The sequence below is a fragment of the Dendrobates tinctorius genome, unplaced genomic scaffold, assembly GCF_039654945.1.
Source record: "Dendrobates tinctorius isolate UK_male_01 unplaced genomic scaffold, ASM3965494v1 ptg000097l, whole genome shotgun sequence".
In the NCBI taxonomy this organism is placed as follows: Eukaryota; Metazoa; Chordata; class Amphibia; order Anura; family Dendrobatidae; genus Dendrobates; species Dendrobates tinctorius.
The window spans coordinates 16,386,653-16,408,397 of record NW_027361765.1 but is presented as its reverse complement, the minus strand read 5'-3'; the positions used below and the strand labels follow the sequence as shown (position 1 = coordinate 16,408,397).

The 21,745-nt window shown below is 43.0% G+C and overlaps 1 protein-coding gene across 11 annotated transcripts in view; it reads left to right on the top strand.

The window, feature by feature from the left end:
* The window catches only part of TJP1 (tight junction protein 1), a 613,045-nt gene that overhangs the window by 466,189 nt on the left and 125,111 nt on the right, over nt 1-21,745 (top strand). For 9 of the 11 annotated variants that reach the window (XM_073586922.1, XM_073586925.1, XM_073586923.1 and 6 more), the window contains one exon: nt 10,188-10,244. In XM_073586922.1, coding sequence (XP_073443023.1) covers nt 10,188-10,244 — 57 coding nt within the window. Of the gene's footprint in view, nt 1-9,784; nt 9,929-10,042; nt 10,062-10,187; nt 10,245-21,745 lie in introns of those variants that run through there. The other 2 variants (XM_073586928.1, XM_073586931.1) reach the window with 2 other exon arrangements.

Sequence of the window (21,745 nt, the reverse complement as noted above, 5' to 3'; positions counted from 1 at the left end):
GGGACGGCGGGATCTTTAACTTCTCTGGAAAAAATGGGAGCCTCCCTCTCATGTGCTATTTCGGGGAAAATGAATCATGATGGACACACAAGTACAATTTGCATCCATAAGAAACAACAATGGAGAATGCCATGTTCATGAATGTGAATTTTCCTTTCCTAGAGTACAGAACAGACAAGTGTCAGATGGCTAGCGGATGCAAGAAATGGTATTGTGGCTTGTTTTTGACCTCCAGGCTTCTGGTTGTTCTCGTTTTTTAGACATTGTGTGGATCATCCGTTGAGGGTACATACAGAAACAAATTATTGTAAAGCAGAGTTGTATAGTAACCGAAACTTTAACACAAGTTGTTAAATGATGGTATTTGAGATCACTTGTTCTTTGTATTATTTCCATCGTTTGCTTGACTCCTGTAGTGTTTATATAGGTTAACATTGTAAACACCCCAATTCCTCTGTCCGATGTTTTCTCCCTGAACGGTTCCGGTTATGTTTTCTGGATGAACAGCATTAAGTGCATTCTCTTTGTGTACTTCAGCACTGCTCTGTGGGCATCATCTCTCCTCTAACATCCTAGGTCTAGTTTTGATATTTCTCTTCAGCCTCTGGATAGCACTGAATGTACAGTGCCTACAAGTAGTATTCAACCCCCTGCAGATTTAGCAGGTTTGATAAGATGCAAATAAGTTAGAGCCTTCAAACTTCACACAAGAGCAGGATTTATTAACAGATGCATAAATCTTACAAACCAAAAAGTTATGTTGCTCAGTTAAATTTTAATAAATTTTAAACATACAAGTGTGGGTCAATTATTATTCAACCCCTAGGTTTAATATTTTGTGGAATAACCCTTGTTTTCAATTACAGCTAATAATCGTCTTTTATAAGACCTGATCAGGCCGGCACAGGTCTCTGGAGTTATCTTGGCCCACTCCTCCATGCAGATCTTCTCCAAGTTATCTAGGTTCTTTGGGTGTCTCATGTGGACTTTAATCTTGAGCTCCTTCCACAAGTTTTCAATTGGGTTAAGGTCAGGGGACTGACTAGGCCACTCCAACACCTTGATTTTTTGCCTCTTGAACTAGGCCTTGGTTTTCTTGGCTGTGTGCTTTGGGCCGTTGTCTTGTTGAAAGATGAAATGACGACCCATCTTAAGATCCTTGATGGAGGAGCGGAGGTTCTTGGCCAAAATCTCCAGGTAGGCCGTGCTATCCATCTTCCCATGGATGCGGACCAGATGGCCAGGCCCCTTGGCTGAGAAACAGCCCCACAGCATGATGCCACCACCATGCTTGACTGTAGGGATGGTATTCTTGGGGTCGTATGCAGTGCCATCCAGTCTCCAAACGTCACGTGTGTAGTTGGCACCAAAGATCTCGATCTTGGTCTCATCAGACCAGAGAACCTTGAACCAGTCTGTCTCAGAGTCCTCCAAGTGATCATGAGCAAACTGTAGACGAGCCTTGACATGACGCTTTGAAAGTAAAGGTACCTTACGGGCTCGTCTGGAACGGAGACCATTGCGGTGGAGTACGTTACTTATGGTATTGACTGAAACCAATGTCCCCACTGCCATGAGATCTTCCCGGAGCTCCTTCCTTGTTGTCCTTGGGTTAGCCTTGACTCTTCGGACAAGCCTGGCCTCGGCACGGGAGGAAACTTTCAAAGGCTGTCCAGGCCGTGGAAGGCTAACAGTAGTTCCATAAGCCTTCCACTTCCAGATGATGCTCCCAACAGTGGAGACAGGTAGGCCCAAATCCTTGGAAAGGGTTTTGTACCCCTTGCCAGCCTTGTGACCCTCCACGATCTTGTCTCTGATGGCCTTGGAATGCTCCTTTGTCTTTCCCATGTTGACCATGTATGAGTGCTGTTCACAAGTTTGGGGAGGGTCTTAAATAGTCAGAAAAGGCTGGAAAAAGAGATAATTAATCCAAACATGTGAAGCTCATTGTTCTTTGTGCCTGAAATACTTCTTAATACTTTAGGGGAACCAAACAGAATTCTGGTGGTTTGAGGGGTTGAATAATAAATGACCCTCTGAATAAACTTTTCACAATTTAAAAAAAAATTAAACAAAGAAATAACATTCTTTTTTGCTGCAGTGCATTTCACACTTCCAGGCTGATCTACAGTCCAAATGTCACAATGCCAAGTTAATTCCGAATGTGTAAACCTGCTAAATCTGCAGGGGGTTGAATACTACTTGTAGGCACTGTATATGTTTTTAGACTTGACACTTTGCCTCGGTCAGTTGCTCTCCTTTGCTAGCGGCCATGTCAGCTTTAATCGAGTTTCCTTTGATGATGCCTGCATTCAGCTTGGACTACAAAAGTAACAAGTTGTTTACTGAAATTATGCTAAAAAACACATTGCAAATGTGACCTGTCCACACTGCACAGCAGCCAATATGCCAGGAGTTGAAGTTATCCCTATGCTATTTATGATCTACTTTCTGGTTTTGACTGTACTTATGATTATCCCTGTATCACTTGTAATATAGTTGCAAGAGTGCAAAGTCCTTTCTGTAAAAGCATTTCTATTTTTCTATTGCACTTGGCCTTGGATTTTATGGACAGAAGTTGTCCTCTTGCAAGCAGTTGTACATTACTTGGTATGACTCATTATGAATGATGAGGTACCTGTACATATATAGGCTGGTCTGATCGTTAAAAGAATCTCCGCTTGGTCTTCTGGCTTCTCAAGTGCTTTAAAGTACCCATGAGCCACTCACATTCATTATTTCACGGAAGACTGATGAATCACAAGAAGAATCTGTGGGAGATGGAATGGCTGGTAGATTACAACATTCCAGTGTTTGCTCATCTGTTTGTCACTGACCTGGGTGATTGGCCCCACATCTTAGACTTTTATAAGGAAGAAAACATGTCTCCACATAGATACAATTAATGTTGTTTAATGGCTGTACAAATTGATGCTAACCTACTAGAGATTTAGTATGAAAAATCAAGGACATAGCGATTCTTGTGCAGCCTATGATCAGAAATCTTTACTGATAAAGCAACTTTTATTTTTCAGTGTTAATTCATTCTCAAATTTGTCACCTAAAACAGTATCAAAATGTAAGAAGGCTTTAGTGTTTCTGCTAATAAACCCTCTTCCTTTATATTTCTGATTTCTTTAATATATACTTTTGGCCTTTGTTAAATTAAAAACTGCATGAAATATGGACTTTATAAAAAACAAAACAAGTTTGCGTAAGACCACTTTTTTTTTTTCTAATTGATACGTGACAACTTTGATAAAACACAACATGAGATTCCAATGTTTAATGACATGACAGAAAGGCCGGTTTAGACCGCTGTATTTCAGTCCTTACATGAACAACAGTGCCTGGACTGACTGTAAGCCGTCTGGTCATTGTGGTCCATGTACGGACCATGAATTACTTATATCTAAATCAACCTGGCCTGAGGTGTATATAAATACATACTTTTTTTCCCACCCTAAAACTTTCCTGAAACAACATTATTTTGTGTAATAAAAGTTGCGGTGTAGCACTGTCCTTGAAATTGAAATTTACAAAATGCCATTTGCTCATTGGTTTTTAATAGGGCATAGTTAGGGTATGTATACACGGCATCTTTTAGGCTCTGTTGTACCCAGCAAGTTTTTCCGAGCGTCTTGCCATCTTTGTGACCATTATGTATGAAATACTGTCTTCCAAGTGGACGTTGTTGCCTGAATTGTCAGGTCACTTTTTAACCCCTTTGCATCTTTACAAACATGAAGAGATTAAAAGAAACTTAAGACTGACCATATGAACTGCAAGTCGTTTTTACATTGCAGTGTGTATGTTCAGTTTTTGTAACATTAGGCAGATAGTGGATTGTACCCACCTGATAGACGGCATATACAGTACCCTTTAACGGCTTTCGACAGTCTTTGTAACATGCAGCAGTCTGCATTTGCTGCAATCTGTGACTTCACAGGTTGTCTCAGTCATTTTTCTTTTCTGGTTATGTACTGCAGAATGCTTTGAGAGATTTGCTGGGGATTTTCATATAAAGAAAAGGTGGATGCCAGAGATTCCTCTCTCATGTAGAACACGAGTGTTGCAATTGATATGCTTACACCAGTGGTATATGAAGGCCATAGAACAGTTGGACCTTGCTTCATAGTATGTACTTTATATGGCTGACCAAGATGTATGTTTTTTTTTTTTAATTTTGCCTTTTAACTTTCCATATAGGTTTTATGATACACATTTATGATCAAGTTGCTTATTATTTGCACAGAAAAGGTTGTATTGCTTTCAGATCTGTTCTGCATGTAGAATAAGGGTGACAAGCAGCCAATAGTATAGTGAAAATCCTCCCACACATGCCCTGCTTCCTGTGACAAAAAGGTCAGGGGGCAGTCTTACTGCCATAAACTGCTGTAGTAAGCGCAGATTTTTTCAGGGCATCAGTCCAATTGTGAGCTGATATATCACATGAAATGAATGAAGTGTGATTTGTTGGTGTCAGTACAGTAAAGGGGGTTTTACACATAGCAATATCGCTAATAATATCGCTAAAGCATCACCGATTTGGTGATGCAGCAGAGATATCGCTAGCGATATCGCTATTTGTTATACTTGCCTCCGACCGGCTCCCCCGCTGTCTGTCGCTGATTGTGCAGCTCCATTTCTCGTCGGGCGCTTCCTGCTGGCGCCGACGAGCGACGCGTGGACGCGGACTGAGGACGTCAGGATCGCCGCTTCTGAAAGGTACGTATCGTCCACTGTGTCGCTGCTGCATCGCTGTGAGATCTCCCGGGGGGCAGCTCACTAGCGATCATTTAGCGATGCACCAGCGATCCTGACCGGGTCATATCGCTGGTCGAGATAGCTGGTGCATCGCTAAATGTAAAGGGGCCTTAAGGTCCATTTGATCTTGCGTTGTGTGTAACAGCAGGTCTACACTAAAGATTAGTGTAACCTTGAAAGGTTACTGTGCAGTGGCTCATATAAATGTGCACATACAACAGCCATACACTATCCTGCAGATCTGGTACTGATGAAACCTCCATCCTGATCCCTAAACTTGCAATGTAACAACACATTGGCACTTGCTAATAAAACTCCTCCAGCTTGTGTTTTGACCTTGATGTGTTGGCCTACTTTCATTAATGTGGATTAACAAACATCGTAGAAGAGATTTTTAGCCATAGACGTCTATTAGGAATTAATCCTGCTGTCCATCAGATTTTCAGACATTTATGAGCTCATTAACTGTTGCATCATTAGGGTGTGTACTCACATGGAAGAAATGCCACTATTTGTGGTGCAGGGTTTGCACCACTTTCCAGTTCAATGCATGTGGATGGGGGATTCAAAACTCCATCCACAAATATTGGAAAAACACAATGGAAATACAAGCTTACTGCAGGCTTTGAAATGGGCATACACTTTCTGTTTCAGATTTGTACTCTTTGCAATGCATGGGGTGAATTTAACTGCAACACCCACAATCCATCTGCATGTAACTATTGACAGCAAAATTATGCATCATCTTCACATTCAGCAATCGGTAAATATGTTGTGGTCAGTTTTGTTCTGTACTGGGTGTTGTATATTTCAGCATATTTCTCATGAAACATATTAAAATGCATGTAGTGGCATGTAGAATTAAAGTGAATCTGTCACTACAATCAACATCTATATGGGCGTGTAGGTCATGTCATAGGAAGCTGAAAAATGATACCTTAAAGGTACTGTCACACTAAGCGATATCGCTAGCAATATTGCTATAACTTGTGACGTTATAGCGATATTGCTAGCGATATCGCTATGTGTGATACTTAGCTACAACCCGCTCCCACGCTGCTTATCGCTGATCGCACGAGAACAGGCTGGACTGTTTCTCGTCGTCAGCTTCCTGCGGCGGTTCCTGCTGTGACGACGAGCGACGCGTGGACGCGGGCGAGAGGACGCAGGTTCGCCTGGTGTGACAGGTAAGTAGCGACCCCCGTGCCCAGCGATGTCGCTGGTGAGATCTGCCTGTGTGGCAGCTCACTAGCGACCACTTAGCGATGTACCAGCGATCCTGACCGCATCATATTGCTGGTCGGGATCGCTGGTACATCGCTAAGGCTGGTTTCACATTAGCGTTGAAACAACGCTGCGCACTGCGTCGGTAAGCCCCGCCCCGATCCGACTCCCTGCCCGCCCCATCCGGGATCACCGCCTACTATCGCATTTGCACGCATGCGATCGGCGCACCCTATCTTTAGCATAGGGTGCGCAGATCATGCGCTGCCAGTGTGAAAGTAGCAATGCAATGTTGCATTTCGGCGCGCACGGCGCACCGTCAACAGTGCACAGCATGCTACTTTCACACTGGCAGCGCATGATCTGCGCACCCTATGCTAAAGATAGGGTGCGCCGATCGCATGCGTGCAAATGCGATAGTAGGCGGTGATCCCGGATGGGGCGGGCAAGGAGCCGGATCGGGGCGGGGCTTACCAACGCAGTGCGCAGCGTTGTTTCAACGCTAATGTGAAACCAGCCTTAGTGTGACAGTACCTTAAGATATTGTGGATTTCTCTAGAATAAGAGATCAGATCACAGATATTAATATGTAAGTGAGCTGTAAAGATAAAGATTTATGGGACAGACACTGGTCTATATGACAATCAGCCTCCAAAGCTTATTTTAAGTTTTAGGGGGAGTTACCATGGATGGGGCACAACTTTCAAACTTGAGAACACCCCTTTTAAAGGGGTTGTCCGGTCCAAATCGATAAGTTATGTATCTCCCTAGCACAATCATTGTGGCGATTCGCCAGTTTCTGACCCGGAACTGTTGGGTATGTAGGAGTTATGCATACTCCTTGCTACTCTACGCCTCCTCACTTCCATACACTTTTATAGAGCGAAGACTTGCCCACTAAACAGACTCTGGCTGAAAGAAACTGGCGACTCGTCTCAGTGCGTGGGCTAGGGGATTCGTAAGTCACACAGTGACTGCAGACTTGCCAATTTGGAACGGACAACCTCTTTAAGGTTGGTTTCATATGAAAAATGAACACACTATGACTTTGCGCCCAACTCCTGAGAGCCACACTGATACTCATAAGAGATTTGACACAAATAGTTTTGTTTGTTTTTCTGTTTTGAGTATTTCTCCTACTAAATTCATTGAAAGGGCTCATACTCATCACCGTGAAAAAGTTTTGATTTTGGTCCTGAAAAGTAGGACTAGTGTCATACAAATGTCATGCAAGTACAATCTGATTTTTTTTCACACCTAGCATCCGATTAACATCCGAATGGCAATGCAATTGCAATTCAATTTTAACATGAGCTTTTTAAATAGAGTAATTCTCTTGTAATTTACCAACACTTTTCAAGGGAAATATTCTGTCCAATTCAGCAGCCGCGTACAGTAAAATTACAACGTGACCCTATAGAATATGCATACAGTATATACATAGAATAGATAGATATAAATGTCAGTCACATATATAATTAGTACAGTGCATGTGCAGCTTACAGTACATGTATAATAAATGATTACCGTGTATACTCGTGTATAAGCCGAGATTTTCAGCCCATTTCTTTGGGCTGAAAGTCCCCCCCTCGGCTTATACACGGGTCCTATACCTGGGGGTCTGCAGGGGAGGGGGAGCGGGGGTGTCAAAGATCATACTTACCTGTTCTGCCGCGGTCTCTGCAGCCTCGCTCGCTTCTCCACTGTCTCCCTTCCGGTCTTCAGCGGTCATGTGGTGCCGCTCATTACCACTCATGAATATACGCATATTCATGAGTGGTAATGAGCGGTACCACGTGACCGCTGAAGACAGGAAGGGAAGGGAGACAGTGGAGAAGCGAGCGAGGCTGCAGAGACCGTAGCAGGATCGGTGAGAATATAGCGATATTCACCTGTCCCCCGGTCCATCGCTGCTCACCGCTGTCTCTGCTGCATCCTGTGTCAGTGAAATTTAGGCAGCAGGGGGCACGGTGACGTGATTAGTGCATGCCGCCCCTCTGCTGGCTGAACAGTCACTGACACAAGAAGTGGCAGACAGCGGCGATGGACCCAGGAGAGGTGAGTATGGCTTTTTTTTTTTTTTTTTGCAGCATATGGGGGCATAGTCTATGGAGCAGCATATGGGGGCATAGCCTATGGATTTCCTATTGGTTCATTTTGATCACTGTGATAGGGTCTATCACAGTGATCAAAATAAAAAAATAGTTAATCAAATCCCCCTTTATCACCCCCTTAGATAGGGAAAAATAAAAAAATATTTATTTCCATTTTCCCAGTAGGATTAGGGCTGAGATTAGGGTTAGGGGTGTGTTGGGGTCAGGGTTGGAGTTAGAATTGGGGGGTTTCCACTGTTTCGGCACATCAGGGGCTCTCCAAACGCGACATGGCATCCGATCTCAATTCCAGCCAATTCTGCGTTGAAAAAGTCAAACGGCGCTCCTTCCCTTCTGAGCTCTGCCATGCGCCCAAACAGTGGTTTACCCCCACATATGTGGTATCAGCGTTTTCAAGAGAAATTGCACAACAAATTTTATGGTTCATTTTCTCTTTTTACACTTGTGAAAATAAAAAAAAAATTGGTTCTGAAGTAAAATGTTTGTGAAAAAAAGCTAGATGTTAATTAATTATCAGTTCCTGTGAAGCATCTGAAGCGTTAACAAACGTCTTGAATGTGGTTTTGAGCGCCTTGAGGGGTGCAGTTTTTAGAATGGTGTCACTATTGGGTATTTGTCATGTACAGCCGTCAAAGTCACTTCAAATGTGAGGTAGTCCCTAAAAAAAAAATGGTTTTGTAAATTTTGTTGTAAAAATGAGAACTTGCTGGTCAGCTTGTAATTCTAACGTCCTACCAAAAAAAAAGGTTCCAAAATTGTGCTGATCTAAAGTAAAGGTGGGAAATGTTATTATTTTGTGTGACATATCTCTCTGATTTAAGGGCATAAAAATTAAGTTTGAAAATTGTAAAAATTTGCCATATTTCCGTTTTTTTCTTAAATAAGTCAGATCGAATCAATTTTACCACTAACATGAAGTATAATGTCACACAAAAACAATGTCAGTCAGCGGGATCCATGGAAGCCTTCCAGAGTTACTACTTCATAAAGGGGCAGTGGTCAGAATTGTAAAACTTGACCCGGTCATTAAGCACCATATTGGCTCCGTCACTAGGGGGTTAATGTTCAGTTTGTCAAGTGAAGGGTTAGGCTGTATGCACATGTTGCGGGTTCTGCTGCGGATGCGCAGCGTTTTTGGTCCTGCGGAGCAGTATACAGTATCATTGTATTGTATTCAATGGAAATTAAAACCGCTGTGCATTTTTCCTCGTGGATTTGCTGCGGTCTCAAATCCGAAGCATGCCAATTCTTTGCTCCATTGTAGAGGTGTCAAACCGGAGGGGAAAACCGCTGGCTAATCCGCAGGTAAAACGCACGTCTTTTGACCTGTGGATTTACCTGCGGATTTCTCCAAATGCGCAGCACCATGCACTATGTGTACATAGCCTTATTCATCATCTAAAAACAGCTGCACGGGTTCTAAAATAGAGAGCGCTGCTGACCCAGGGCTAGTCCGTTGCTGGAGTGTAGTGATGTCATAGGGCGTAGTGGCTGGGAAGGGGGCCACCATCCCCTCCAAAGCAGGTGTTGTTGCGCATTATGAGCAATTGTGCAGCCGTAGTGGGAGTTCGTGTGCAGGCTGTCAGTGAGCACGCAGCGGTCCTCTCCGTGCCAGGACTGCGCTCAGCTGAGCGGCTAGGGGCGGGTGGCAGATCCTACGTCAGGCCGTAGCGCTGGTGTGTACGCGCTGACGTATGACGTTGCGGGTGGCCTTGGCAGCTCCGCCCCCTTCCAAGTGGCCAGAGCTCCCACAGGCAGTATCCGGGAGAGCGGCCGGAGCAGCGCTAGAGTTGGGCAGCGCGTCCCCGTCCTCCCGGGCTCCGGTGAGTGCTGCGGCTGAGCCCGGCCCCTGCGCTGCGCTGTGTGACAACTTCTCTCCTGTGTTGTTATTCTGGGCAGTGACTCGGCCCGTCAGCTCCTCCCAGGAGACGCCCCGAGCTCAGCGCTCTGCTCCCGGTGTGTGATCCGTTAGTGGGTCCAGCTCTGCTGGGAGTTGTAGTGCCCTCCTCCGTGCTCCTGTTACTTGTTGCTGTGTGTGGTGTCCGTGCACATGACTCACCTGTCCCTTCTTCTCCTCCACAGAACACTGTAATGGAAGAGACTGCGATATGGGAGCAGCAGACTGTCACACTCCACAGGGTAAGTCGGCCAGCGATGGGTTAACCGCGCTCTGCAGCTCAGGATACTGCTGCCACTGGGAACAATAGACAAAAGCCAGATGTCAGGAAGCCACAGAGGAGGAAATGGGGTTTGTCATTTTCCTTTGGTCCAAATCCCTTGTAAACGGTGTGATTGTCAGCTGGCGTTGGTGCTCTGCTCTGGGGGTCCGACCGGGGCCCGGTGTGCTCATTGTCATGGCACTCTCTTCTGCATACTTGTGGTGCTGTGAGCCAAGGACGTGTGTATACAGCCATGTACTGCAGTGTCGGAGCGCAGCACCTCCAGGTAGAAGTCTCGGGGTTTCCTCATGAGCTGGTGTGCGGCTGCTCCAGGACTGTACTTTGCTCTGGGGGTCCGGCCAGGGCCCAGTGTGCTCATTGTCATGGCCAGCGTCGGACTGGAACACCTTGGGCCCACTATGTAGCTACATAGAGATAAATACAAGACCACCAATTGTGTGGTAAAACACACTAATATCCAGGTATAATATAAGGTAGTACAATTCTTAATTATGTAGTAGGAGTTGGGGTAGCCCCATCATAGAATATAAAGCAGCCCCCTCATATACTGTAGTATAATGCAGCGTCCTCATAGAATATAATACAGCCATTTAATAGAATATAGCCCTCATAGGGTATAATGCACCCCCTCACGGTATAATGCTGCCCCCCCCCCCCTCGTAGGGTATAATGCTGCCCCCCCATAGGGTATAATGCTGCCCCCCCCCCCCCGCCCCCGCCCCCGCTCCCAGGGTATAGTGTGTGATATATATATATATATATATATATATATATATATTTTTTTTTTAGATCTAAGGATAGAAGATAGATAATGGATAAATAGATATTTAGATAGCTAAAGATAGATATAGAGAGAGATGGATCGAGAGACTTACTGATTTACAGCCGCATAGTGACTTACTGGGCTGGGGGCGGGGTTCCTGGGGGAGTGGAGACCGTGAAATGATATTCACTGCTTCCCACGCCCATGTGGGTGTGGAAAGCAGTGAATATTCATTTCTCTTTAGCAACAGGGACTGGGGCTCCTGTCACCCGCTGCTGCTCTGCTGGCATGGGCCCCCCTAGCAGCTGCATGGTGTGCGACATACCACTGCCTGGGGGCCCCTGAAGCAGTGGGGGCCCTGGGCAACTGCTGGCCCTGTATGCCAGCAGGTGCCAGGGTCCACCGGAGAATCCTTCGGTGGGCCAGTCAGACGCTGGTCATGGCACTCTCTTCTGCACACTTGTGGTGCTGTGAGCTTTGTACTGCGGTGTCTGAATGCAGCACCGCCAGTTAGAAGTCTCGGGGGTTTCCTCATGAGCTGGTGTGCGGCTACTCCAGGACTGTACTCTGCTCTGGGGACTTAGAGCCAGGCTTTTTAGTTGTGTCAGTCTTTGAATTGTACACCGTAGTGATAAGGTAACTGAGCAGTGTAGCATCACTCCTGGTGCACAGGACTCCCTTAGTGGGCAGGGAGCTGTGTGACATTGGGGGGATCTTAGGATGAGGCCCATTGGCTGTAATGTTTCACAATCTAAGTTTTCTCAGTACATTCTATGTATGAAAGCGTGGTTACGGCTCATTACTGCTTTACTATGTCTTATGTCTGGTGGGGTTGTCCAGTACTTAACTCCTTCTTAGATTCCTAATACTCACCTCCTGCACCAGCATTGCCCCAGCGGTCAGCACTGGGTTCTACTGGGACGTTGTTACAAGTGCGGCAGCCAATCGTTGAGCGCTGAACAGCAGCAGCTTTTCTTCAGAGCACATGTTAGCACTGCTGGAATATTGATGAGCTGCAGCTGATCACTGACAGCTGATTGGCTGCAGCGCTCATTTGATGTAACAATGTTCTGCAAGTGGCTTTTAGAAAGGGGTTGTTCAAGTAGTGGACAATTCCACGACAGAAGAAATGTCAGCACATACAGAGATGTCAAGCCTAGAACTTTTTTTCACATTTCATGCAATCTTGAGCTCCATTCACATGTTGACATGCCTTTTGTTTGCAAATTTATATATATAATTTTGTATTTTAATACTGGATCCATTGCAAAAGAAAAAACAAACGATGCAGAATGGAAATCACCCATTAGGAGAAGTTTTCCTTACTCTTCTAGCTTAAAGAAAAAAAAAAAATCCGTTTTGCTGTATTTTTTTTTTTTTTCCTGGTTAAGAAAAGGTGTGCAGAATACTTTTTGATTCAGCTACAAAGCTAGTGTTGCCTCTTTACTAGCTGACATGTTTTTATGACCCCCAACGTTCCCATTCTAATGAATGAGTCCTGTACTGGAGCACTTTATTTTGTTTTTTTCCAGTGCCAGAGCAGATCGAAAACCAGAGATAACTACGGGGCATGTGAACAGTGTCTTATTTGAAAACTTGTATAAGGCTATGTTCACACGTTGCGTTTTTAATGCATTTTTTTTTTCTTAAGGCAAAACCTGCTCTCTTGTCAGTAAGAAACTTGCGGCAACAAACAGGCTTTTGCTGTGGTTTTTTCATGGTACGTTTGTCTATTGTGCAGACTGATAAACTTTATTGAAAAAAAAATCTGATCCTACTTCATCAGGTTTTGGCACAAACGCAGCAAAAACTGGTACCTGTTTATTTATTTATTTCTTTTCAGCGTTTTTTGTACAACTCATTTCTATCAATGGGTGAAAAAGGCTGGGGAAAAAAAACGCTTTTAACCCCTTCACCCCCAAGGGTGGTTTGCACGTTCATGACCGGGCCAATTTTTACAATTCTGACCACTGTCCCTTTATGAGGTCATAACTCTGGAACGCTTCCATGGATCCCTGTGATTCTGACATTGTTTTCTCGTGACATATTGTACTTCATGCTAGTGGTAAAATTTCATTCAAATAACTTTATTTGTGAGAGAAACGGAAATTTGGCGAAAATTTCACAATTTTCCAACTTTGAATTTTTATGCCCTTAAATCAGAGATACGGCACACAAAAAACTTAATAACTAACATTTCCCACGTGTTTACTTTACATCAGCACAATTTTGGAACCAAAATTTTTTTTTGTTAGGAAGTTATAAGGGTTAAAAGTTGACCAGCGATTTCTCATTTTTACAATACCATTTTATTTTTACGGACCACATCACATTTGAAGCCACTTTGCGGGGTCTATATGATAGAAAATACCCAAAAGTGGCACCATTCTAAAAACTGCACCCCTTAAGGTGCTCAAAACCACATTCAATAAGTTTATTAACCCTTTAGGTGCGTCACAGGAATTTTTTTGAATATTTAAAAAAAAAATGAACATCTAACTTTTTTTCACAAAAAAAATACTTCAGGTTCAATTTTTTTATTTTACCAAGGGTAACAGGAGAAATTGGACTGCAAAAGTTATTGTGCAATTTGTCCTGAGTACGCTGATACCTGACATGTGGGGGGAACGACTGTTTCGGCGCATGGCAGAGCTCAGAATGGAAGGAGCGCCGTTTGACTTTTTCAATGCAAAATTGGCTGGAATTCAGATTGGATGCCATGTCACGTTTGGAGGGTCCCTGATGTACCTAAACAGTGGAAACCCCCTACAAGTGACCCCATTTTGGAAACTAGACCCCCCAAGGAACTTATCTAGATATGTGGTGAGAACTTTGAACCCACAAGGGCTTTACAGAAGTTTATAACGTACAGCGGTGCAATTAAAAAATCATATTTTTTCCACAAAAATCTTTTCACCCCAATTTTTATTTTCCCAAGGGTAACAGGACCCTCAAAGTTATTGTGCAATTTGTCCTGAGTATGCTGATACCCCACATGTGGGGGTAAACCACTATTTGGGCGCATGGCAGAGCTCGGAAGGGAAGCAGCGCCATTTGACGTTTTTGGCTGGAATTGAGATCGGACACCATGTCGCGATTGGAAAACCCCTGATGTACCTAAACAGTGGAAACCCCCCACAAATGACACCATTTTGTAAACTAGACCCCCTAAGGAACTTATCTAGATGTGAGGTGAACACTTTGAACCCCCAAGGGCTTCACAGAAGTTTATAATGCCAGGGCATGAAAATAAAAAAATCGTATTTTTTCCACAAACATGATCAATTAGTCCCCAATTTTTTTATTTTCCCAAGGGTAACAGGAGAAATTGAACCCCAAAAGTTGTTGTCCAATTTGTCCTGAGTATGCTGATACCCCATATGTGGGAGAAAACTACTGTATGGGCACACGTCGGGGCTCGGAAGGGAAGTAGTGACGTTTTGGAATGCAGACTTTGATGGAATGGTCTGCGGGTGTCATGTTGCCTTTGGAGAGCCCCTAATGTACCTAAACAAGGGTAACAGGACCCTAAAAGTTATTGTGCAATTTGTCCTGAGTACGCTGATACCCCACATGTGGGGGTAAACCACTATTTGGGCGCATGGCAGAGCTCAGAAGGGAAGCAGCGCCATTTGACGTTTTTGGCTGGAATTGAGATCGGAAGTTTATAATGCCTGGGCATGAAAATAAAAAAATCTTATTTTTTCCACAAACATGATCAATTAGTCAATATAAAATATTACACCTGCGCTGGCTGACTGAATCCTGTAATGACCACCTAAGTAGGTCGTGAATAAGTAGGTCCGTAGACCTTAGAAATGCGTTGGCTTCTAGTTTGGCCTGTACGCGCCCCCTTCCTTTCTTTCCCTGGTGACGTCTCCTGGTTCTCCTCCCTTCTTGCCGCTGCACGCCGGCGGCGCCTCTCGGCCGGAGAGCGCCGCCATCATTCAGCGTGTCCAGCGGCTGTCAGCTGTAGAGACGCTCCTGCACCACCGCCTATAGGAGGGACGCCTCCTTGGTGCTGCGTCTCCGGTTACCATCGGGGTATAGCTATCTTCACATGTGGCGCACGCTGGATCCATCTGCAGCCCCACAGTTTACAGGAAGTACACTACTTATTCATGAACTACTTAGATGGTCATTACAGGATTCAGTCAGCCAGCGCAGGTGTAATATTTTATATTTTTTATTTTTTGTTATTGATTCTCCCTTGGGTGCGCACAGACCCAGGGCATTCGCCAGCAGTGGCTGTATTGCACATATCCACCATAACTTGTATTAGGTAGCGCCGGTGTATATTTGTTATTCACATGATTAATTAGTCCCAAATTTTTTTATTTTCCCAAGGGTAACAGGAGAAATTGAACCCCAAAAGTTGTTGTCCAATTTGTCCTGAGTACGCCGACACCCCATATGTGGGAGAAAACTACTGCATGGACACATGTCGGGGCTCGGAAGGGAAGTAGTGACGTTTTGGAATGTAGACTTTGATGGAATGGTCTGCGGGTGTCATGTGCGTTTGGAGAGCCCCTGATGTACCTAAACTATTGAAACTCCCCACAAGTGACCCCATTTTGTACACTAGACCCCCCACGGAACTTATCTAGATGTGTGGTGAGCACTTTAAACCCCCAAGTGCTTCACAGAAGTTTATAACGCTCGGACGTGAAAATAAAAAAAAAAACATTTTTTCACACAAAAATATTTTTGCCCCCAATTTTTTATTTTCCTAAGGGTAACAGGAGAAATTGGACCCCAAAAATTGTTTTGCAATTTGTCCTGAGTAGGCTGATACCCTACATGTGGGGGTAAAACACTGTTTGGGCGCATGGCAGAGCTTGAAGGGAAGGAGCACCATTTGATTTTTTCAACTCAGAATTGGCTGGAATTGAGATCAGATGCCATGTTGCATTTGGAGAGCCCCTGATGTGCCCAAACAGTGGAAAGCCCCAATTCTAACTCCAACCCGAATCCCAACACACCCCTAACCCTAATCTCAGCCCTAGCCCTAACCCTAGCCCTGGACCTAACCCTAATGCAAAAATGGAAATAAATAAATTTTTTTTATTTTATTATTTTTCCCTAACTAAGGGGGTGATAACGGGGGGTTTGATTTACTATTTATGGCGGTTTTTATGTTTGCCAGCTGTCGCACGCTAAAAGACGCTTTTTATTGTAAAAATAGTTTTTGCATCACCACATATTGAGAGCTATAATTTTTCCGTATTTTGACCCACCGAGTCATGTGAGGTCTTATTTTTTGCGGGACGAGTTGACGTTTTTATTGGTACCATTTTCCGGCATGTGACATTTTTTGATCGCTTTTTATTCCCATTTTTGGCACGCAGAATGAACAAAAACCAGCGTTTCATGAATTTCTTTTGGGGGGGTGCGTTTACACCGTTCCGCGTGCGGTAAAATTGATAAAGCGGTTTTATTCTTCGGGTCAGTACGGTTACAGCGATACCTCATTTAGGTGGTTTTTTTATGTTTTGTCGGTTTTTTGCAATGAAAACTATTTTATATAAAAAAGAATTATTTTTGCATCGCTTTATTCTGCGAGCCATAACTTTTTTTATTTTTTCGCTGATGATGCTGTATGGCGGCTCGTTTTTTGCGGAACAAGATGACGTTTTCAGCGGTACCATGGATATTTATCTGCGTCTTTTTGATCGCGCGTTATTGCACTTTATGTTCGGCAGTATGATAATAAATCATTATTTTTTGCTTCGTTTTTTATTTTTATTTTTTAAGGGGTTCGCTAAAGGGGTTAACTAATGGGACAGTTTTATAGGGCGGGTCGTTAGGGACGCGGCGATACCTAATATGTGTACTTTTTATTGTTTTGTTTTTTTTTATTTCCAAAAAATGGATTTATTGGGGGAATTTTTTTTTTTTTTTCTAATTTATTTGGCGATTTTTTTTTTTTTTTTTTATTATTTTAACACTACTTTTATTTATTTATTTTTTTTTACTTTATTACATAGTCCCAGGTGGGACATCACTGTCCTGCAACAGATCGCTGATCTGTCACATCACAGGTCACTGTGACAGATCAGCGATCTGTCACAGGCAGTGCAGAAGGCTTCCTCATGCCTGCGCTTTGCATTAGAGTCCATTCAGACAAACGTTTTTTGGTCCATGTTAAAAATTGACCACACATGGATCCAGTGGGAGGTTATGTGCTGCTGAGCATGGTATTTTTTTCACACGTACCTCTGACTTTGGGCTCATTCCCACTTGCGATGAAATGGGACGGTTGCAATCAGATTAAAAATCGGATTGCATTCTGACCACTGTTATATCTATTATTGTGTGTTCATCTGCGTTTTTTTTTCCAGATTAGAACACAATCGGACTTGAAAGAAAATCGCAGCAGGCTGCAATTGTAATCGGGTCGCATCCCGCACTAGAAGTCTTTGGGTGAGAGAAAAAAAATCGTACAGCACTCGGACCATGTGAGTGCTGTCCGATTTTTACACATCGCTCTCATTTGAAAACCAGCAATTCATCTTCTGTGTACAGTAAAAGAAAAGGGTAACAAAGGAAATGCCAAGTGATGTTGAGGGTATCTGTAGTAATAGGGCGTATACAATATAAAATTACTTAAGATAAAGACCCTGCAACCTAGAAGCCAGACCAAAGTGATATTGTGTGGACAATCGATAAATACATAAAGCTGAAAAAAGGAGAAATGAAACCGATCATATAGTTCAAAAGTAAACAGTTTAATGTTCAGTACACGTAAAAATAAAGGACAATTAGCAATGAAAAGATTAAATATGACAAAATGTAAGAAGGGACGCACAACCCAGAGGTATAAAAAGGAGCACTATGGTGTATAAAATGTAAGCAGATAATATACACACAAAACAATAACTCAAAGCGCGTAATAACACATTAATTCAAAGATAGAAATATAGATGGACATAATGCTGAGTGCAATATATATATATATATATATATATATATATATATATATAAAAAAAAAATCATACTATAGCAGCAGTGAAAAAACTAGTGTATGACATCAAAAAATCAAATTACCAAGTGGGTAACACAAAGGTAGAACTGTAACACAAACAAAAAGCACAGAATGACAAATGTGCAGAAATACCTTGCAGTAAGACATATGACAGTAGTCAGCAAGTGCTGATAAAAGGTAACAACAAATACAGGGTATTTAGTCACATTTTTTTTGCAAAAAAGTATTATGCCAAGCTGCTCCACCTCGTCAAGGTAACCCGTATTGAAGCAGTCCCTATCTAATGTATTTAAAACCTGAACATATGAACAGTGTCTAAATGAGCAGGATTAAGACAGGCACTTTCTAGTATGGGCACGTGGTGTAAGACAGCTCCTTATGTGCATGTCACACAAGAGAGGGGTGGGGTCTCTCAAATTATGCATGAGCACGAAAAAAACTGGATTAAAAACACTTGTGACATGCACAAAGGTAGAACTGTGTAGTTTATTGATGTTACCATAGCATAAAATATTTGTGTATACATATAGTGATTGGAGCGACATAATAGCATTACTAAATAGCAGTGCAGTAAAACGTGAGAGAGTTCAAAATAGTAAAACCAAGGTAGGAAATCACTTAGAAAGTAGTGTAGCACGTTTGCTCCTGGATGGCATCCACCCCAACGCGCGTTTCGGCACGCCTGTGTCAGGGGGCGACGAAGGCAGCGTGCCAAAACACGCGTTGGGGTGGACGCCAACCAGGAGCAAACGTGCTACACTACATTGTAAATGATGGCGTCAACATTAACAGAAATAAACACTTGAAAAAGATCACTCTGTAATGACTACATGAGTTTCTCTTTTTTTGTATTGAAGAACTGAAATTAACTTTTTGATATTCTAATTTTGTGAGCAGCACCTGTAGATATATACTGTAGCTGTCAGTGGCATATAAAATTAGTGCAGTGTATGCAGCTTACTGTACATGTATTTAATTATTAAGATTATTTTTCTGAAAAAAAATGGCGTGGACTCCCGCATAATTTTCTCAACAAGCAGAGGGAAAGCAGACTGCTGGAGGCAGATGTTTATAGCCTAGGAAGGGGGTAATACCCATGGAGCTCCCCAGGATATTAATATTAGCTCACAGCTGTATACTTAGCCTTTACTGGCTATTAAAATGGGACCCCCCCTCCCAAAAAAAAAAAGACATGGGACCTGCCTATAATTAATAATCAGCAAAAGGCTATGCAGACAGCTGCTGGCTGATATTAGGAAGGGGCCATGTATACTTTCCATGGGAAGTTTTTAATGGCCAGTAAAGGCTAAGTATACAGCTTTGAGCTGATATTAATATCCTGGGAAGTTCCATTGGTGTTACCCCCTTACCAGGCTATAAACATCTGACCCCAGCTATCGGCTTTCCCTCTGCTGGGTAAGAAAATTACTGGGGAGCCCACGTCATTTTTTTTTTTTTTTTTCAGATAAATTATCTTTTATTACTTGTACAGTAAGCTACACACGCTGTACTAATTGTATTGTCACTGACATCTTTCTATTGTGTATTTACTGTATGTAATCCTTCTATCCTGTCAGGTCCTGCTGTATTTTACTGTACACGGCTGCGCAATTGCCAGATTTTATTCGATCAGTAATATTTTTAAATCCATCTACTCTAGGTGTATATATCCTATTCTAAACTGTCACGTTGTGATATTACTGTATGTGGCAGATGAATTGCTAGGTTTTTATCGATCTATCGTGTGTCGAATATTTCCTTTGAAAATGATGTGTAAATGACAGCGAATTGCTCTATGTAAAAGCCAATGTTAAAATCGCATTGCAGTCAGATGTAAATCGGATGCTAGCCGTGAAAAATTTGTCTGTACTCTCATGAAGTTGTCCGACTTTGCAGGAACAAAATCAAACTGATTTTAATCCCTTAATGACCTCCTATAAGTCTTTTTACTGTCCTGCGATATAAAGGCAACTTGCTGCATCAGCCACGATCAGTGTTTGCATCGTCCATATCTGTTTAACCACTTAAATGTTGCCGTAAATAGTGACTACATCATATAAATGGTTAGCAGAATGTGGGGGCTTCCTCTTTGCTGATTGGGATACCCTGAGATCATGATTGCGTGGTCCTGATGTTTGCCATGGCAATTCTCGGCCAAATAGCGGCCTTAGAGTCTGCCGGCTGTAGCGGTCTGTTCAGAAGTTGCCGATATTTAGGTGGTAAAAATATAATATTCTTGTCATGTCCTTTTGCATTAATTCCTGAAAATTACATGAAGGGTTAATAAACTACCTGACTGAAGTTTTCAATATATTGAGGGGTGCTGTTTTTAAAATGGTATCAATTTTGGGGGTTTCCCAATATATAGGACCCCTAAATTCACTTCAAACCTGGATAGGTCCTTAAAATAAATTTTTAAAATTTCCTTGAAAAAATGATATCCAAGAAGTATCATTTCTCCTTGCGGAGATTGTCATGCGAAGCATGCCGAGATGAATAAACTTAAAGGGAATCTGTCGCCCCATTTTTTGAGTATCAGCTGCTGGCACCGCCATCAGGGGCTTATCTACAGCATTCTGTAATGCTGTAGATAAGCCCCTGATGTAACCTGAAAGAGAAGAAAAATGAGTTAGATTATACTCACCCAAGGGCGGTCCGTGTCCGGTCTTGGTCTGATGGATGTCTCGGTCCTGTCCAGCGCCTCCCATCTTCTAACGGTGACGTCCTCTTTGCTGACTGTCGTGTCTCTTGCGCAGGTGCACTGCTCTGCCCTGTTGAGGGCGATGTTCTCTGTTTGTACTAAATCGCTCAGTGCGCAAAGGCCGCCGTTGTTCTCAGCAGTGCGAATCCTGTTTGCCCAGGACGATGCATCGCTGAGAATGATTTTCTGTGGCACAAAAGATTTTCTCCCAATGAACTAGTGTTTACGCTTTCATTGGGTGATTGACAGCCTGTGTACATGGCTAGATAGTCGTGAATTGAATATATTTAACAACGCTCATTCATGTTTTTCTTGCAGTGTAAGTGCACCACTGTCCCGGTAAGGTCTTGGTTGCTTAGAGCAGCCAATCACAGCTCAGATGCGCCTGCACTAAATTCAGCTGTGTATTTCACCCTGGATACATATGTATGCAATTTCTGGGAGAAAAAAAAATCCGCTACCGATATATAGCATACTGGAATTTACAAAAAAGTCATTATAAGACACCGTTCATTTGCACTGTAAAAAGTAACCACGTCCTACTGGAGTTTTCAATTCGTCCAGGTTATATTGCACAGCTGGTCTCGTGTGCATGCGGCAAAGCAGTGCTTCTGTGACGAAACAATAGCTCTTTCATGGCAGAAGAATACAATTTGCTTTGAGTCATCTAATAAACATGTGAAGGCCTTTTAGTAAGCTTTAATCCAGCCTTTTGTTTCTAAACTAGTTGCTTTAAACTTTTATTTTGTGTGTGAAAGATGTTCCTAAGGCCTGTTTCACACATCCGTTTGTGTCCATCAGTCAAAATCCGCCGTTTTGCAAAAAAAAATCCGCCATTTTTCTTGGTGGATCCGTTTTTTTTCCCATTGAGTTGCATTACCGGTGGATCTTGACAGATGGCCATCCGTTGGATCAATTTTTTTGCGGATCCGCCAAAATTTTGACGTCTGCCGACATGCCCGAACGGACCATGCAACGTTTTTTCGGGCGGCCGGATCCGCATGTCTCACT